We start from the raw sequence: 20,034 nt of genomic DNA, 5'->3' as shown, positions 1-20,034 counted from the left end.
TAGTACTTACAGAGTTTAAATATTACCAGGTATCACAAAAAAGCAAAGACATTTTAAAAATGCCTTTAAGTTTCGAAATGCAGGTATTACATTTTTTAAGATCTAGGAGGCAGCTGACTAAGGACAGTTGAATTCAACTGTTTGTAGATGTAAAGTTGGTGTTATCTCCTTCCCATATTGTGCATAGAAGGACTTTGGCAGGATGTTCTAAGAGTGCTTGGCATGTTACCATAACTTGGCTTTCCAGAGTAGAGCCACATGCACAATCTTAACATTTTGTTATTCCAGCACCATGGAGCAGACAGTCTTTGACAGGGAGGAATGCAGTGGCTCTCAGGAGGTGAAAGGACAGGTCGCCCAGGGTTCCAAACTGGATTTGCCACTTTAGTTCACACCTATTGCATGCTTGCTATCTGAGTGACCTAGGGTCAAGAAACTTATCTCTGTTATCCAGTGTCTCTGGCTGCAATTTAGACTGATGTGAAGAATTTAGAACTGTATTGGAAGATAAGTACTTTTAGTAAGTTATTTTTCAGAACTGTATTAGTAAATGGATAGTCTTAATAGGTTATTTTAAGGGTGTAAAAATTCACATATGTTAATTAAACATTCTTTTTCCATTCAGGTTAGTGACATAGAAAAAGCAATCTAGCTGGGTGTTGGTGGTGCACGCCTTTAATCCCAGCTCTCAGGAGGCAGAGGCAGGCAGATCTCTGTGAGTTTGAGGCCAGCCTGGTCTCCAGAGCGAGTGACAGGATAGGCTCCAAAGCTACACAGAGAAACCCTGTCTCAAAAAAAAAAAAAAAAAAAAAAAAAAGCAGAAAAAGCAATCTATTATTTTTCAGTGGAAAATATTATAATGAGAATTATCATATTAATTCAGGCATGAAACCATGCCAGGCCTTTGAGATCTTCCAGACCCTTTGCCTTACAATGATATTCTGGGGCTAGAATTCTCTCTCATCAGTTTACAAATGGAAAAGGGCAAGTTGAGAGAGATTACCTAACTTGTTCAGGGATATGCTGGAGTGCTATGGTGGACTCAGCTCACATTAAAAGTTTGATTCTAATTTCACAAATCTCTGCTTCTCCTCTATGATACCAAGGATGCTAACCAAGAAGGTAACAACACAGGAAGCTTCAGCTAAGCTACTTAAATGAAGTTTATCACTCATCATCCCTGGGTGTGCTTTCTACATTCCACATATAAACACAGAGGCTCATGGAGTAGAATAGATCACGCAGGTTTATACAGTAGAGAAGGAAGGCTCAGAGTCCCAGTACAAATCCACAAAGCCTGGCTCTCATTCCTAAAAAAGAATGCTAGGAGACTCACAGGCCAAAAGGAAAGCCAGAACCAGAGTTAGATGACTTTCCATACCAGATGGACTTGGATTCTTTTTCTGAAGATAATTCTTAAGCAAACACAAAAGTGGGAATAGCAAGGGGCACAGACCCTTCACCCAATCCTTGTCCGTAAAATAAAGAGTTTGAGGCATCAAAACTTTATTTGTCTTAGGTATAGTTTGTGTCATTCTCTTTCCACCTGCCCCTTGGCTTCCTGTACATTTAAAAAGAGCAGCTCCTTGGTATAGTGGTCTGTAAGGCTCTGCTATTTCCAAGTCCTGCCTGAATCGTTCTTGATCCCAATGCTAAAGTTACAAACTTCTGTTCTAGAAACTTCTTTGTACAGGCTTTTATAGTTACTTCCTGTGCTTGAAATGTTCTGCTCCTGGTCATTCTTTAGTGGCTCTTCAAGTGCTTCCTTCAGCAGGGATTCCAGGACACTTAGTCTAAAGAGGCCTCTCCTCCCATGCCACTCTTAACTCCTTCCTTGTCATTAGCTTACACTCATTGGCGCTGTTGGGATTCACTTTGCATTTGTTTTCTTATTGTTCCTTGCTGTCTCCATATTCATTCATCATGAACTCCAAGAAGACTCGCATCAGGACAACACAGCTGCAGCCCAAAGTAGCATTTGAAATCTTGGTAAATGAGTGAATTTACCTTATTTAGCCCCAAACATATATGGAAAATACTGTGCAATTAGTTGGGGCTCAAGAAATATAATAGTAAAATGATAGGTCATATTTAATAAGCTATGATTGTTGGCATAAGGTCAAACCCTTTCACACATGTCATTTAGTTCTCATTATGATCTTATGACATTAGTATCATTATTATCTTAATTTTACAGGTGACATGCTGAATTTTAATTCAGAACACCTTAGGCTGCATAATAAAGCCATATATTTGTGGACTGTTTATATATATATATATATATATATATATATATATATATTCCCAAGGCCATGAAGCTAGTAAATAAATCCAGATCAAAGCCATTCTAATTTTAGTACAACACCGTTCCTAAATAGCTGGCTCCTTAGTAAAGTTGCTGTTGTCTTCACCTGGATTAATGAAAACACAAAACATTTTCAATTAGCTTTACAGGAACAACTACTGCATGCATCCTGGGGCTCAGTCTCAGTAATATGTTCCAGTACCTAGAATATAAAGAGAGACAATATGTCTTAGTTAGGATTACTATTGCTGTGATGAAAAAACATGACCCAAAGCAACTTGGGGAAGAAAGGGTCTTTCACAATTTTATTTAACAGTGCATCATCAAGAGCAGTGAGGGCAGGAACTCAAGTAGTGCAGAGACATGGAGCAGGAGCTGATGCAGAGACCATGGAGGAGGGATGCTGCCTACTGGTTTGCTCTCCATGGTTTGCTCGGCCTGCTTTCTTACAGAATCAGGACCACCAGGCTACCTCCTCCACCACTCACTAATTCCAAAAGCTGGATCTTAGGGAGGCATTTTCTCAATTGAGACTCCCTCTTCCCAGATGATCCTAGCTTGTGCCAAGTTGACATAAAACTAGCCAGCAGGGTATGATATAGTTTGCACGACTCAGTATGTGGTACAAAGGATGTACATGTTCCAAACATTCTTCATTTCCCCCCACAAGGAAAATCCAGACAGCTGGAGGCTCTCTCTCCCTTTTTCCCAGATGTTCACTTTTAATCAGCTGCATGGTGTTTGTACAGCCCTGGGTAGGATGAAGTCAAAAGTCATAATTTACTGATGGCTTCAGGTGGCAGGTGATTAATGTGTACTCACTAAGTGAATTCATGCAACAACCCTAGCTGGGTGTGATTATTCTCACCTCACCCTGAGCAATCAATAGCATATTGGGGAGGTGGGCTGCAAAAGGGTGATTAGATAGTGGTGTCAGATTACATCACTGCCTCACAGACACTAGGGTGGAGATATATCTACATATAGAACTCTAGAAGCCCTGAGACCTGAATGGCTCTCAGTCTCCATAGAACCTTAACACTCTAATTAATGATTATGAGATTACCTACTTCTTCCATTAATCATTGCATAAATCATATATATTTCTTTGTAACATATTAACTGTATTTCAGAGTTAATCAAAAATGCTTTCTCATTTTGTTTTAAAATTTTGTTCAGAGTTTAATAATTTTATGATATTTTCCTAATCATTTCCTAATATATATATTTCTGGAGGTACATTTCTTCCCTCTAAAAAGGACATGAGCACCTAAGTATTGTTTTTACTTTTAAAAGATCAGTGTTAGTCTCTGGTAGCCAGTGAATGATGGCAGCCTGGGAGGAAAGTTTGCAGTACAATAGAGCTAGACAGTGACTGATCTACATGACTGTGCAAAGCTATCTCCATCATGAAAACCTAGCAGGAAGAAAATACCGCCACCACTGTGATAAGAAAAACCAGGCCTGAGACTCTCTTGACCAAAGGTGGGCAAGGGAGACTCTCTAGCAGAGGCTCAGCTCTCACTAAGATGTACCAGAGGATTCCCAGTAGCTGCAAAACCGAGTTGGTGGGGTCTGAAGTCTTGAGAGGTACTTAATCAAAATCTGTTCCTGTTCTGTGTGCAGTGGTAATGGAACAGTGGGCTTCACCCAGCAAATTATGCAGGTCTACGGTCACAGATGGAAGGGACACTCTGTGAACTGCACTTTGTAATGGTCTTAGAAATCTAAAATTTTTGACTGATGCTCCTTTGTCAAAATTTTCCTTTGGCATCAAGTTAAAGACTGATGTAAACAGGCAAACGCAATTTTCTGAGTCTTAAGAATAAGAACAAGGAGATCTGCACATGAAGTATCTCCGTGTGACATTGGCTGGAATAAACGCTCGTAGATTCCGAGAGCACTCAAAATGTAGTCACATGGTAATTTGTCATTGCATTTACGCATAGGTTTTAATATATAAATAATCTGATGACTAGCGCCACCCCCTCCCCCAACTGTATCCAGCTCAATTTTAATTCTAAATACTGTGACCTTGGGTCCACAATAGATTCTGAAGTCAACGAAAACGTTCTCAAAGTAATAGTGGAAAAAACAAAGTGTTAGATGAAGGAAAATGTTTAAACATAAACGCACAAACGGAACACTGAGAAACGTGTAATGTGTCCCTGGGACGCCCTAGGTCCCTGGAAAGCCAGAGGGTACCTTCCTTTTTTTTCAAGCCAATTCCAAAAAGAAAGCGATTTTTGAGAAGTATTGGTTAAATCAACACGCCACTGGGAAGCTCGGTGCCTTAGGTTAATTTGTCGGACAAGTGAGAAGCTGGAGGAGGGCGCCCTGGCGGCGAGACCCAGTCGTCTTCCCGCAGCCGGGCAGCAGGGGGCCCTCGGTCTCCCGCTCCCTGCTCGGGGATCCCCACTCCGGGCGCCTCTAAGAGGCTCCCCGCCCAAGGTCAAACTCGGCAGCCGTGTGCGGGCCGCGGCCGGGAGGTCGGGCGACGCTGGGAAGTAGAGTCAAGCTCTGTGGGATGGTGGCCCAGGCTGTGCACACAATGGGGCCGGGGAAGTGGAGCGCCGGCGGCCCGGGGGGCAGCGCCGCGCCCAGGAGGGGTGGAGAGCGCGCGATTGCCGCAGAGCGGGTCGGACGCAGAAGCGGAGAGGAGCCGGAGGGCGCCCCGCCCCGACCAAGCAACGGGAGCCCCCGACTACCCAGGCCTCCGCCTGTCACCTCTGTCCTCCACCTCCACCGTCTCCTCCCCTTGCTCAGGTCCACTCGGTCCCTCCCCTGGGCCGCCCAGAGCACCAAGTTGGCGGGAGCCTATAAAAGCCGGACCGTGCGACCCGCCACACACACGACAAGACCGCTAGACAGACGACAACTGCTGCTCTGCCCCAAGCATCGGCGCGACCATGTCCCACCACTGGGGATACAGCGGGCACAACGGTGAGTGCGGAGGCCGCGCGCTCCGGGCCGCGCGCTCCCGGTCTCGGCTCAGGCACCTGTCTAGCACTGTAGCTCCCATAGCGCAGCTTGGATGCCTGGGTCTCAGCCGGGTCCCCGCGCTGGGATGTCCCTGGCGCGACTCGGAGCGCTGTCGAGGATCTGATCCCAGACCAGCCCCGCCGTGCGCAAGGGCCGGGAGGGACAGCCCAAAGCAAAACCGGAGGATAATACCTGTGGCGACCACAACTGATCACCTTATAGCAACCTAGGCAGAATCGCACAAAGGTTGTTAAGAATATTTTAGTTGTAAGTCACAGAAAGATTAAGGGGAGGGGATTGAGGAGTCTTGTCCCCTTCCTATCAGTCTCTGCCGCACCTGTGGCTAAGATTCCCAGCGCATTTTGTCACGGCATCTTCTGGAGCTAGTTTGAACCTAATTGCTCTGGCTCCAGGGTTTTCCATTCATTTCTCAACTTCCAGTGTCGTCGATAGCTGGACGTCTTCCTGGTCACAGACCTAGATTCCTGAGGGGAAAGAAAAGTGCATCTGGATCGCCATTGAAGTGTGTGGGCTTCCTCCCTAGTAGAGAGAATTCTTAAGGAGGTGTGTGTACCTGAGCCTTGGTCTATATCATTGTACTGTCACCTAGTGTAACACCAGGAGGCATCCGGACCTGCTATAATGCCGTAGAGAGAATACATAAATATTCCAAACTCAATCGCAAGAGGATGTTTATCCCCAGACGGATCACATTCCTACAAGTAGTTCTGCCCAGTTTTAGTTATTGAATTTGGGTAAAAAGACCTCAAAATTGTTAACATTTACCTGGCGTTATCTGTTAAGAAATAGATGTATACGGATTCTAATTTTCACACTGAACTTTATTAAGTAGTCTTGAATAATTATTACCCAATGTGACAAATAAGGAGACTGAGGCACACTTTGTTTTTGATAATGTTATAGTGCTATTTAGTATCACCTCCAAATTTGGAACTGAGTAGACTGTCTATAGAATTACAGGTGGCCTCTAGTGGCTAGTGTCTCCTTTCCCACACTGATGACTTCACAGGTGTCTTTTCACCTCCAGGACCAGAGCACTGGCATAAGGACTTCCCCATTGCCAATGGAGAGCGGCAGTCCCCTGTTGACATTGACACCAAGACTGCCCAGCATGACCCTGCCCTTCAGCCTCTGAGTGTATGTTATGATCAAGCAGCTTCTAAGAAGATTCTCAACAATGGCCACTCCTTCAACGTTGAGTTTGATGACTCCCAGGACTGTGCAGGTCAGCGTTTAAGAAACATTGGGGTTTTTAGCCAATAGTTATTTTCCATCTTAATGGAAGATACAGAGACACTGGCAGGAAGCCCCTGCCACCACAGTTTGTTTCTAGAAGCTAAGATATCGTTCTAATTTTTTTGTTGTTGTTGTTAGGTTCCAGAAGTAGGCAAATTCTGTGAACTATCCTGCTGGTGCTGTTTAATTAATACCTTGTCAGATTGTGAGATATGTAGGGCATCAGGCAATGTGTTTGTGAGAAGTCACAGAAAGTAAAACAGTACAGAAACCATCTGACTCACAGAACTTTTAAACTTTCAAGACTTTCTTAACTTTTAAACTTTTAAAACATTTGTCCTCCTGAGTTGATGATGTCTATCTTCGATAAGTATGTCTTTGGGGTCTTCAAGTCAGCAGTATGGAAAGTGAGGAGTCTGATGACTTAAAATGTTGAAGTTTCAAACTGTGTATTTGCATACTGTGATAAAGGTAGCAGTATCTTATTCAGAAATTTATTCTACAAGTGAAGATTTTTCAGAATTGGTTGGCTATGCTTAGCCAGTTACTGAAAAACCCAGTTACCACAATTTATTTGCAATAGGGCCATTGACAGGATGCTGGTGAATGGCTTTTCTTCTTTATTTAGAAAAAGGAGACTGATCCCATTTATACATAGTAGCTATCCTGATTGCTCCCTGGCTGATTTAATTGCCAGCGTCCTATTTTCCAGAAGGTTTTCCTTTGAAGGTCACTGAATGAAATGGGCCTGTAAATGCATTATGCTTGAGGGTGGTTTGGAGAAGGGGGGTGCCTTAGAGGAAAAGGACCAAGACCCAGGAAACAGCTACTATTGCTGTCAGAGTTGGAAGTAATGCCCGTGCTAAATACTGGCATGTATATAACGTGTAATTAAAGGATTATAATCTGGTTGGCCATTATGTTTCAGTATCAGCAGAGAAATCTCAAATACTTCAGACAGAATCACCACTTGAAGAGAGGTGTATTTATTGGGGGGTGTGTGTGAGCAAACACACACATGCAACAGACACAGAGAAAAGGACCATCTGTAAGAAGAGGGGGAATTCAGAATGCCAAATGAAAAATCCCTTGTCTCTTCTTGAGGGCTGGGAAAGCCTCTGAAGGATTTTCCTCCCCTAATTTTGGGTTGGTCTGTTTGAAGAAAGCTAGGACGGTTGATTGGCCCACAACTGTTGTGTGACAGTCCTGAGCAGCCCTTGTAACTTGTTGAGTCAGTCCCTCTGTAGGGGGCCTGCTGGTGGGAGACAGAAGTCTCACAGAGCCTGTGTTTTAAGCTTTATCTCAAGTCATGAGGGTGATGTGGCAATCTCTGAAATTCTTTACCTCTATTACCTAGCTATGGCCCCCTTCCCCCATCTGCCTTATTAGGAGTCTTTCTGTCGACATCGATAACATTAGCTCATGCCTCATAAGGGTCATGAGGGTAGTTGAGACCTCATTCCATTCTTGTATCCTCAGAATGGAGAATGTACTGAAGATATCTAAAGTAGAAGGATATAGAAACAATAGGCTTTAATTGTAACCTTGATACATGCAAAAGTAAACTCTTCAAGGAATTGTGGGCTCTTGATACGGGATCCAAGTAGTCACTGAAATGAATCCTTTGGTTTAAGAATTCTCTGAGGAGAGTTTAAGAACCTAGCATCAGCCGGGCGGTGGTGGCGCACGCCTTTAATCCCAGCACTTGGGAGGCAGAGGCAGACAGATCTATGGGATCTATGTGAGTTCGAGACCAGCCTGGTCTACAAGAGCTAGTTCCAGGACAGCCTCCAAAGCCACAGAGAAACCCTGTCTTGAAAAACAAAACAAGACAAAAAAGAACCTAGCACCAGAAACAGACAGTATGGAAGTCTGTGTGTGGGGGGGGGGGGGGCGGGGGGGTGTCTGAAGAGAGGAATGAGGGTCCAGGTGGCACTAGTCAGGGTTTCAGAGCTTTTGGAGGATATGGTAAGGGGGATGGTTTCATAGCAGGATCTTGTAACCAAACTCAGGAATTCCCAGGCAGCTGGTAGGGAAGGGGTGGGAAACAGGATATGTAGCTACCAATACTTCTTTTGATTTCAACTTACTCCCTAGGTGGGAAATCCTGGCATTTGGAAGTCTGTTAGCTAGAGATTCACAGACAAGTCTTCAGCTGGGTGTCTGTCAATATCTGGGAAAAAGGAAGGCTGTCACTTTGGTACTTGCAAAAATAATGTGGATCTAGGAATTGTAGGACTACAATGAGGCTTAGGCGTCCACGTGACACCTCAGGAAAGAGTTTCCAGAGTAAATATGGTTCATTCAGAGGAATAAAGGATTGGGGTGATTGGAAGAGACTCCACCAAAGGGAATTAGGAAACCCCAGGGGGTTAAGGAGAGAACAGGATATGTGTCTATGGGCCCTAGATAGCAGAAAGGTCTCCGGAAAAACAAAGGGTCAGTGAAGATTAGAGGGAATTGCTCTCCCTTGCCCATCAAAGACTCCTTTGTAACTCTACTATTGTCCTCTATCTCTTTCAGTGACTTTGGTTAAAAAAGAACTGAGAATGTATTAAAATGTTGATATAAAAGGAAAACCCACTTATAGAATAAGTTAAAAAGTAATACTCCACATGAAAAAAATACTCTGGATTTTCTTTTTTGACGATTCTCAGAATCTCAAAAGTAGAACAAAGAGAATCATTTGCTGAGGCTTGTCCTTCCCTACACCACATTCCTGGAAACATTAACTAGTGGCCTTTAATATATATATATATATTACATATATATATGACTCTTCAAATGATGAGCATCGTCAATGTTTAGTTGTCCATAACATGTTTTAAAAAGCTGATGTATTTTTCTGTACACTTAAGTCTAAAATGAATTCATTTTGGCTACTTGATATTTCGAAAATAAACATTAAGGATTCTTTGGGCTATTTTAAATTTATTTTCTACGTTTAAACGCAGCAATCATTTACCCCCACTCCAAAACCCCACACTGAGATCCCGGCCTTCTAGAATTAGAACTTGAATTCTGGCTTTGCAGTATGTTCTGAATGTTATCTTACACAGACTAGAGTACCAGTTGTCAGAAACTGAGCTAGCTGAGTATGGGCTTCTGTCTATTTACTTGGAGGTAATTTTTTTAACACATGGAATTAATAGATTTTAATCTGAAGCTCACACTAAAGTTTTCAAAATTCCTTTAAAGCCAGTAATCTTAAATTAATGAAAAATTGCTAATAATCCTTTTAAGTTCTTTTAAAAAGTATTAGGAAGGAATAACCTCTGCTTGATATTTTCCTGCCAGCTTTTTCTGGCACAAAAGGAGTCAAAGCATTAACCATTGCTAACTTATTAACTCTTGTTAATAAGTTTAAAACTCTCTGCTTTATTGCAGTGTTACAGAAGAACATTGAAAGCATAATCATCCCGGTTAGATCTCTGTTTTTAAAAACAGAAACAATGTTTATTTGTTTATGCTAGTTGAAGAGGGAAGCTGAGTGGTTCCCCTGTGTGCCTTTGAAGCCTTCCATTGTCTGGATAACATAATGGGGCTTTGTACCTGGGTTCTGTTTAACTTTACAGGGACTTAATTTTGAAGCTGTAAATTTACCTTCCACAAGCGATCATAAGCAACCAAGGAAGGGCTCTCCATGCTCATGGTTAGTCAGGTCAGCAGAATCTCTAATCTAATGCCTAGGGCCCTGACCAATGTTTCCTAAGCATGTTGAGAAGTGAAACTCTCTCCTAAAAAAGGCTTAGGCTTAAGCCTCAGTAATCCCTATATAGTTTACACTAAAACACTTGATTTTTTTCACTGTGCTACTCTAATGAAGTGGAGAGCTAAATGTTTCATTGTTTAGAAAAAATGGAATGTGAGCACCCTTCTCAGATATGCTTGCATGACTATAGTCCTAGGATGATTTGGTACTGTCAATAGAAAAGTATGTCTAGTCTAATCAGTAGTAAAAATTGCAAGCATGAATTAAAAAATTTCAGAGTATTTGTGAAGAAAAATTTTCAGGTAGTAACATTGACGACTTGTCTGTGGGAAGTTTTCATTTGTCTGATTGAGCAGGAAATGACTAAATAGTTTTAGGAAAAACATAGTGGGGGATGTTTACTTGTAATTTGGGGTTAAGGGCAATTACTTACCCCAGTGGTCTTTAGTTTGTGGTTCAAATACATCTTAGTTAGCAATAGTTACTAGGAAGAAAAACAATGAAAAATGGTAAATTTTCAGTTATTTTATATGGGTTTCTAATTGATTTCAGTAGTATAAAATCTCATTTTTAAAATAAAAGGTTAATAATTCAGTATTCAGTATAAGAAGTATTTCATTATATAGTGTTATGTGGTAATTATACTACGTTTATAAAATAAACGTATAAAAGTTAAAATTGGGACAAGTTCTGGTTTTGAGTTGAAATTTAAATTAAAAATTCAAAGTCTTGAATAAATAAGTATAGAAAGCCCCATTTCTTTATATACTGCCTCGTCGAGCAAGTTTCTGTGGCACAGTGAAAACTTGAACCCTGTGGGACACACCCCCACCATACCTGGATTTTTACAAAGAATAATCATACAGCTAGTAATTTCTACTACACAGAAAAATATTTTTGCACAAGAAAAGCAAAAGCCAAGACAGTTTTATAAGCCAAGACAGTTTAAAAAATAGTACATAGCAGTTTGAATAAATAAATGTATTTCAGAATATAGAGTAAGCTATATTAATCAAAGTGTTGTAATTTTTATTTCTTAGTTGAAATAATACATGCTGTGTCTATCCAAGATAAAGTCATTGTAAACAATTTCTGAAACCAGAACTGCTGCTGCCTGTAGCAATTTAATTCTAAAGATTTAATAACCTTTTCTAATTACAGTGGACTTCTAATCTACATAGCAACAAGTTTTATTTTAATGTAGGCTAAAACAGCTGTATAGTGCTAAAGATTAGCACTGGGTATATTTAATCTTTTAATCATGTCTTCTAGTGTTCACAAAGTCTTTTAAAATAAAAGTGTATAGGCACTCAAAACAGTTGCATTTAAAATATTTCCTCAGACAAGTGAAAGATGATGCAATTTCAAGGTCTGAAAAGGAGGGAATAAGAAATAGTGGGAAAATATGTTCACTATAAAGTAAGAGATGTTTGTTTGATTCTCCCGGGGGAAAGTAGGTCGGCTGACTCTTATGGTAGGTTCATTGAATTGGATTTGCTCCTTGGCTTATCTAATGATAGGATGCATGACATTTGCCGCATGTTAATGGTCAATTGATTGTGAGCTTTGAGGAGTCACTGTACAGAATTCTGTCCCCACACTAAATTGCTTCAGAAAGCCGATTTCATTGTTAAGTGTGTATTTTTGATGGAATATGTCTGGTCTTTTTGTAGTTTGTTAGGCCATATTTGGTTGATGTCCCGGGGAGGCAAGGCTATTATTTAAGGGGAGGTGGATCTGGGAGAGAGAGAAATTGTGGGTAGATACTGGGGGCAGGAAGAAACTGCAGTCAGGGTGTAATATATGAGAGAAAAATAAAAAGGGGAATAAAGGCTATGCATTCCTTCCTGGAAAAAGCTAGTATAGGGTCCTGGGCTTGATCCTTTCTTTGCAGTCTCCTCAGATATATAGACACAGTAGCTTCTGTGCTTCAAGGGACATGATCTTAGCATAGTACATATGAATTCATATGGATTCATATTTCTTCACACATGTGTAATATAACACCATTCATGATTCATTCTTCCTCTTTTCTTTCTTCTTATTCTCTCTTGGCCTATTGGAAGAGTCAGCAGCCAGTGATTGCATAGTTGCTGTGGAAAGGCCACACTGAATATGTCAGCCAGTGTCACCCTTTACTTTGAATAGATGAATAGGTCTTGCTATCAACCGAACATATTTAAATGAAATGAAGCAAGTGAAATTCATTGTACAGACTTTGTCCCTGTGCTTTACAAAGCCACTGTGGATTTAAGTTCATTATTTTATAAAATTATGGTCCAAGGCCAATAAAATGTACCTAAAGCAACAGATGCCTTCATCCCAGAAAAATAATAGTGGAACTGAGTCACTTTGAAAACATTTAACTATATTTTTTAAATGGCATAGATACACACAAGTGAGGTAAAAGTTGTAGGTTGTGTGCTTCCATTGTAATCTTTTTTTAAGACACACTTGTCAAGTATCTATGAATGGAGGAGTCCAGGCATGTGACCTCTAGGATGATTTATTGACTAAAACGAAGTGAATTCCAGGATAGAGAATCCAGAATAGTTTCTGTAGTTTAGCTTGCACTGCACAAAGGACAGGTTATTATTAATGAAATAAATAATCTAATTACAGATTTTACAGATTAGGAAGTTCCAGGGGTTTGTTAAGATTTTCAGGGACAAACCCAGTTAGTGTAAGCACAGTTAAATTTTATAATATTTTTATTTATTTATTTTTTTCAAATTCTGGTGTTTGGACTGGCAGGACAGTCTTTGGGCTCCATGGGAAGACAGGTGCCTGGTTCCAGATCATTCCAATAGGCCTTTCACTAATTGTACATCAAGTCTCCTCTTTTCGGACCTGAGAGCTTTCAGGAGACATCACAATGTGTCCAGCAGAAATGGACAAGGCATCCATCCATTAGCTAGCACATAGGAAAATAAAACACAGTTGAAATCATTTTGGTTAGTACTAAACCCGTCAGGATTTAAGTTCTCTCTCTCTCTCTCTCTCTCTCTCTCTCTCTCTCTCTCTCTCTCTGTCTCTCTCTCTCTCTCTCTCTCTCTGTGTGTGTGTGTGTGTGTGTGTGTGTGTGTGTGTGTGTGTGTGTGTGTCTACAGAGACATTACTTGCCTGTATTTTAATTTTAGTGCTGAAAGGAGGACCCCTCAGTGGCACCTACAGATTGATCCAATTTCACTTTCACTGGGGCTCATCTGATGGGCATGGCTCCGAGCACACTGTGAACAAGACAAAATATGCTGCGGAGGTAAGGTCATTTCTTTGTTACAGAGAAAAGCCTGTTTAGCATTAATTTCCAAAGTTTAGTTTTATGAGCCCAACACATACCAATTGAACAACCTCTTTGCAAAGGACCTTCCCATTAGTTTCTTAGGTGCTTCATCACCATCCTTTTAAGTCTGTCAGAACAGGTTGAGTTTATTGTATTGTAAATCCATTAATAAAACCTGTGCCTTTTCTTGATATTCTTGTCTTAGAGTTGTTCTTAAAGTGATGAGGTATTTTAGCAAGTATAACTAGAAATAAATCAAGTTTTTTTTTCTTAGAATTATCCATATTTTCTCTTTAATAACCTTTAGCTCTAAAGGGAAGAATAGTCATGAGATAAAATCTGTTGCCTTTTATATGCATCGTTTACTGTGGTTTATTCTCCCATGCCTTTAGCTTCACTTGGTTCACTGGAACACCAAATATGGAGATTTTGGGAAAGCTGTGCAGCACCCAGATGGACTGGCTGTTTTGGGTATCTTTTTGAAGGTTGGTTAATGACCCAATTCTTTGTTTTTCTGTGTTTAGGAATGATTGGCCAGACAGAATATTCATAACAGGGAGAACATTCTACTACAATTCTGAGGAAATGTTTTTGGCACAAAAGTATGTTCAGGTCTAATTCTCCCTCTACTGATCCATTCTTTCCATATGGGTATCTGAAAGACACTTTAAGTGTGTCACTTAGAAACCAGTTAGATATTAATGTAAAGGAAAGACAGAGGTAAACTGAATGTGACTAGTAGGATGTGATTTGCTTTAGTAAAACCTTCAGCTAAGCTTACTACTCTATTATTTTAGAATAGATAATGTGAGAGTGAGATCAAGTTCTAGTGGAGCAGTGGTGGGGTTCTAGGATGGGAACTCAATGTTGGCAAATTTCAGGAATTGTGGGATCTCAGAGTTGAGCTGCCCCTAACAAACTGGAAAGGGAAGTGTAGAATACTCTGGGATGGATGTTCATGAGTAGTGCCCATGCTAAGGAGGAAGGTGTAGGAGCTCATGAAGTTCATGCAAAGATGGCAGAAAGAGAAAGATGATAAAACTGCTCAGGCCACAATCCTGAGAAACTGCTAATGCAAGGCCTTTAAGCCCTGAGAGCATGCTCATAATGACTGAAAACAAACATAGGAGTCAATAAATAGGAAGGCTAGAGGGAGTCAATAAATAGGAAGGCTAGAGGGTGTGGGGGAAAGCGAAAAGAGAATTTGTATAAGGAGGGGTAGGCAAAAATGTGAGTTCCTTCAAAGGCATCAACTGAGGTCAGCCCTTGAGTTCTTGCAGCTTAGCAGCTGAAGGTGATGGGGAGTTAGGACAAGGTAATTCAGAGGAGTGAGTTACAGAAGCAGAGATAGGCTAAAGATTCTGTGACAACTATGTTACAAGCCATGGATGACATGTGGCATGACTAAGGAGTTTCTTCTTCTTTTTCCTCCTCCTTCTCCTCCTCCTCTTCCTCCTCCTCCTCTTCTTCTTCTCCTTCTTTTTCCTCTTCTTCCTCTTTTCCTCTTCCTCCTCATTTTCTTTCCTCCTCCTCCTCCTTCTTCAGAAATTTTTCGTGATAGTGTTGCTCAAAGTAAACTGGCGAGTGCCAACTGACTCATGAGATCTTTTAAACCCCTGCTTTTATGCAGATCGGACCTGCAACAAAAGGCCTTCAGAAAGTTCTTGATGCACTGGAGTCCATTAAAACAAAGGTAACTCTTTTCAATACTCTAGATTTTAAATATTTTTTTGATGAGAATGACTAGTCTTATTGATGTTTGATGATATTATTGGTATTTGGATGAACAGTTCAGTGAAGGCAAATACTTATAATATTTTTCCTTTTGCAAAAGTGGGTTCTAATTCTGCTAGTTTGGCTTGTAATGGTGTTCTATTAGAAGAGCACATATGTGAGAACCAGAGGACATCAAGGAGCCAGAAAGATCATCTGAACAAACTATTCAGTGATTCACACAGCAGTGCTTGTGGGAGGCTTGCTATGTTGTGGTCTCTATGCTAATCCAGGAGATTCAGAGATGCATGGAGTAGACAAGCCTGAACCATGGAGATTCATATTCCAAGGACTGAGTTCATCCATTCTGGGTTTAAGCCTTCTGTGCAGCATTGGTGTGCTGAGGTTTTGGGGCATCTGCTTATGTGCAACATTCACTTGCAGTGACTGGCCAACCCTGTGGCAGGCTGGCTGCACAAAGCTCATCTTCAAACAACAACCAATTTATGAAATGTACATCTTTGCACCTCTCTTGCCCTCCTTGAATCATGTGTGATAAAACTGATCCATCTTCCTCATGGTCCTATCCCCTCTCCCTACTGCTAATTATCATTAGTTCCTTTCATTTATTCTTATTATATCACTTCATCTCTGCAACAACATTAAAGAAGAGAAAACCGTAGTGTGAAACCTCTTATTTCCACCCAGTCACTGCTTTGAAAGTGCTATGTTCAGAGCCAAATATGATGCTTTAATGGAACTGTGAAATATCAAAGCAAAATTATCACCTTATTAGCAAAGATCCTTTATTTCTTTTAATATTGCAACCTAATTATATTTACCATTTTAGTGGTAACCATACAGCTTTAAGTAAATGCCAGATATGATCAGTTAAGGGCAATAGAAAACTTAAAGGAATGGTTTGGATGACAGGATGAAACATAATTAATTTTTCATGCTCTCACTGTTTCCAAATGAAATGCCTTGTGCTAGTGCTCTTTATTTCGTTTGTCAATAAGCCTGGAACCTCTGTACAAAAGACTTCCAGGGAGAGCTGAGTAGAGCTGTGGATGCCAGTCTCCTTCCTACTGATCTGGGGTTGACTTTCTTCTGTGCATTTGCTGTGCAGGGGAAGAGTGCCGCCTTCACTAATTTCGATCCTCGATCCCTTCTCCCTGGAAACTTGGACTACTGGACATACCCGGGCTCTCTGACCACTCCACCTCTGCTGGAATGTGTGACTTGGATTGTGCTTAAGGAACCCATTACTGTTAGCAGTGAGCAGGTTGGTTTTCTAGGGAGAGCCCTCCTTTAGCAGAAAAGCTGCCCTTCCCAGTCAGACCTGGGATCTTATCCTCCTGTGACTTCTCACCCAGTGGCTAATGGCACAGAAGTGGTTGGCGGTTCATAAAGATTTGTTGTTATTGCCAGCACTGTAGGCAGTTCTGAAGCAGTTTTTTAAATCTGATTATTGTGAGGATTACAGGAGAGTGATGTCTGCTTATTAATATATTCCTTTTTGACAGCTAGGAGGAAACAGAGGCATTGAAAAATGAAATTTCATATTGAAGGTTACATAGATATCAGTAATGATTCCCAGCCTCCTGCTCACTGATGCAAGAGTTTAGCTGAATCATGTGTATGTGAGATACACATCTGAATCCTGACCAAGATAGAGTTTTGGCTTGCAGAAAAAGTATCTCTCAAAACACCTCACCCCAGCTTGCTTCAGAGGCTCAGACAAGATAATCTTACATTTCCTGAGTAATTTGTGATGTTCAAGTGCTCAGTGTAGCCCCTAAGTCACCTGTGAGCACCCATGCAAGTGCACACAAATGGCTTTTTCCCTTGATTTCTTCAGCATATGCTGAAAACAGACATTTCTCGACAATCACAAAGGGTCAGATCCTGGTAATACAGAGGACACCTGCAGCCAGTTTTACCGTGACAATTATTTGACTGTGTAATTTAAATCTGAAAACTTTTAGAATCATGAGAGTTCAGACATGCAATATGCAAGAGAGATCACGTTGCCAGACTTTCTTATTTTGCTGTCTGGAATTTGCTGATAAAATCTGTAAGCACAGGAAAATGGAAGTGCATTCCACCCAGTTCCTTGGGCAGCACCAGGTATGGTTGGGGACGTATTTTCTCTTCTGTGCTCCCCTTTAGAATATTAATGTATTAATGTTAAGAATAATTCACACCTATCCTTTGAGAAAATCAATATACAACTAGAAACTTCCATGTAGAGTAATCAAGTGGGCCACGCAATGGTATGTTTAGCTGGTATGTGGCTTGAAAATTAAACTGCGAGTTTTAACAGTTGAGCAGGCATCCTGAAGTAGCACGAAGAAAAGATTAAAATGCCACTTCTTGTTGTAGATGTGGTGCTTGAGATATGGCACAAAACATCAGCATTCCTCTTACTTCTCCACTAAGAACAACTTAGGATATTTCAAAGTCTGAGATCAATAGTTACTTTGGCAGGTATAAATATTGTCTGCACACACTCTAGTGCCAAATACAGAAAACTATACTCAGTGAATTTTCCCTTTACTATAGAAAATGGTGCTAAACTACAAATATGAATTGGGTGTTTTGATGGGATTCCATAGTAAGGGCATATTTGCATATCTTGGACCATAGGAGGTCTTGTCATATACTCAGCTCAGCGCCACAGCTCTAGTTCTTCCTCCAAGAGTCCCTTCTCTTTACTATGCTTCCTGGCACTGCAACCTAGATGGTTGGGGAAAAAAAGTATCACATCCAGGCACACCTACCTCTGAGGCAGCATCCCCTGGTTCCCTGTGATCGAAGATGCTCAGGAAATCCTTTACACCTCTCTGACGAGCATTGTGCTCCTGTTCATTTCTAAATTAGACTCTAGCAAGAAAAAGTGTTACCATGAAAAAATAAAACTTAAGGATTTACCTATTGTGGCTCCCAATGAGAACAGATGTTGGTTTCTGAGAAAATACGAGGGCTGGCAACAGTTGGTGGATGAACAATATAAACCATCTATTATATTCTGATGCCTTACTTCTCTATACACAGCCTTGTCTTCAATTATAAAATGATGAGTTAAATTTGCCAATATTTGAATATAATGTGAGTGATGGGAAGGGGCCATATGCAGCCTAATCATACCAACTTGATAGAAAAAAAGTTTTAGGGCTGAAGGGATGGCTTAGTCAGTCTCTGAAGTGCTTATCTCAGGACCATTAGGGCTGAGTTCAAACTCCAGGGAACATGTGAAAAAGCTCAGTGTGTGGGTGTTAATTTGTAAACCCAATGTTAGAGAAAAGAGGACTGATGTATCCTTGTGGCCTAAAGGCTAGTCAGCCTACCCTACTAGGCAAGCTCCAGCCAATGAGAGACCTTTTGTGAAAAAATAAGTTGGCCAGAACCTACTAGATAACACGCAAGGTTGATCTCTGGCTTCCACATGCATGTGCACACATGTGTGCATGCATACTCCAAACACATAATCACCCCCCCAACACACACACACAGAGACACACACAGTGCTCTGGTGCATATTTTAAGTGGAACTTAGCATATTTGAGTCTGTGTTCATGTTGAGCCAGGAAACAAAAACAGGCTCGAAGGACACTGAACTCAGCCAGTTCCCAGGAACTGGTCTTGGAACCCCAGTGCAGTCTTAGTGTGTAAGTGTCTAAGCAGAGATACCAGCTACTCGGTCTTCCCTGGGAGCCAGTAGGCCTGGCCCTTTACATACTCGAGCACTTGCTGGACTTACTCTCCTTTGAGACAGAAAACAAAACTTTAATATAGATCTAAAACTGTTATCATTATTTTACATATCAGAGGCATTAATTTACAAACTTTTGATGCTTGATTTAAAAGGAAAACAAGAAAAGCAAGCTCACAAAAAATTTTATTAAAGAAAGACCCAAGTGGCTTTGTGTAGTCTACATAAATGTTTCATGAACGCATTCTTCCACACTCAATCCACATGCAATATATAACTATTTGAGATTCATGCCACTGAGGATATAGGAGGCTGCATTTATGTTTTTTTTTTTTATTTCGGTGTGTGTGTGTGTGTGTGTGTGTGTGTGTGTGTGTGTGTGTGTGTGATAGGGTTTCTCTGTGTAACTCTGTAGATCCGGCTGGACTTGAACCCAGAGCCCTGACTACGTCTTCAAGCTGGAATTAAAGGCATGTGCCACCAGTGCCGGGCTTTGGAGGCATCATTTAAAGACAAAACATTGCCACTTAAGTATGTATTATTGTGACACTAATGTTTTTTTGTTTTCAATTTCATCCTGTCTTTAGATGTCCCAGTTCCGTAAGCTGAGCTTCAACGCAGAGGGGGAACCTGAGGAACATATGGTGGACAACTGGCGCCCAGCTCAGCCGCTGAAGAACAGAAAGATCAAAGCATCCTTCAAATAAGATGGTCCTGGAGCAGGCGTCCAAACAATACAAGTTCGGCCGCCTCTCTGTAGCTAAGCACAATTCTACCTTGGTAATTTGGATCCCACCTTTGTGTCTGGTATTGTAGGCCTTTCATCTCTCACCTAATAAAATGTGAAGAACAAGAACCCGGTGTCTCAAGCGGTGGTAGTGTGGTAGCAGTTTGGTGGTTGGCTTATGACATACCTTCTTAGTCATAGCAACCTAATGCAAAGGACAGAAATGGCCTCTTGCCTTTCTTCCCAGCCATAGGATCATGAGTACTCAGGCCCATTTGCTAAATTGCTTTTTTAAAACTTAGGAAAGTAGAATGATTGATTACAAGTCCATATCATGAGA

General features: G+C 41.1%; 1 protein-coding gene across 2 annotated transcripts; it reads left to right on the top strand.

The window, feature by feature from the left end:
- Positions 1–5,214: 5,214 nt before the first annotated feature.
- Ca2 (carbonic anhydrase 2) lies at positions 5,215–19,674 on the top strand. 2 transcript variants are annotated; one of them, XM_027398734.2, is made up of 7 exons: positions 5,215–5,248; positions 6,336–6,533; positions 13,397–13,515; positions 13,932–14,024; positions 15,170–15,232; positions 16,382–16,537; positions 19,555–19,674. In XM_027398734.2, the coding sequence occupies exons 1-7, from the start codon at positions 5,215–5,217 to the stop codon at positions 19,672–19,674; spliced, it is 783 nt and encodes a 260-aa protein (XP_027254535.1). The 2 variants fall into 2 exon arrangements, with proteins under 2 accessions (XP_027254535.1, XP_035294886.1); XM_035438995.1 differs by lacking the exons at positions 5,215–5,248; positions 13,397–13,515 and having other exon boundaries at positions 6,486–6,533.
- Positions 19,675–20,034: the final 360 nt, after the last annotated feature.

The sequence above is a fragment of the Cricetulus griseus genome, chromosome 2 (assembly GCF_003668045.3).
Source record: "Cricetulus griseus strain 17A/GY chromosome 2, alternate assembly CriGri-PICRH-1.0, whole genome shotgun sequence".
Classification (NCBI taxonomy): Eukaryota; Metazoa; Chordata; class Mammalia; order Rodentia; family Cricetidae; genus Cricetulus; species Cricetulus griseus.
This window is presented reverse-complemented; position numbering and strand designations above follow the sequence as displayed.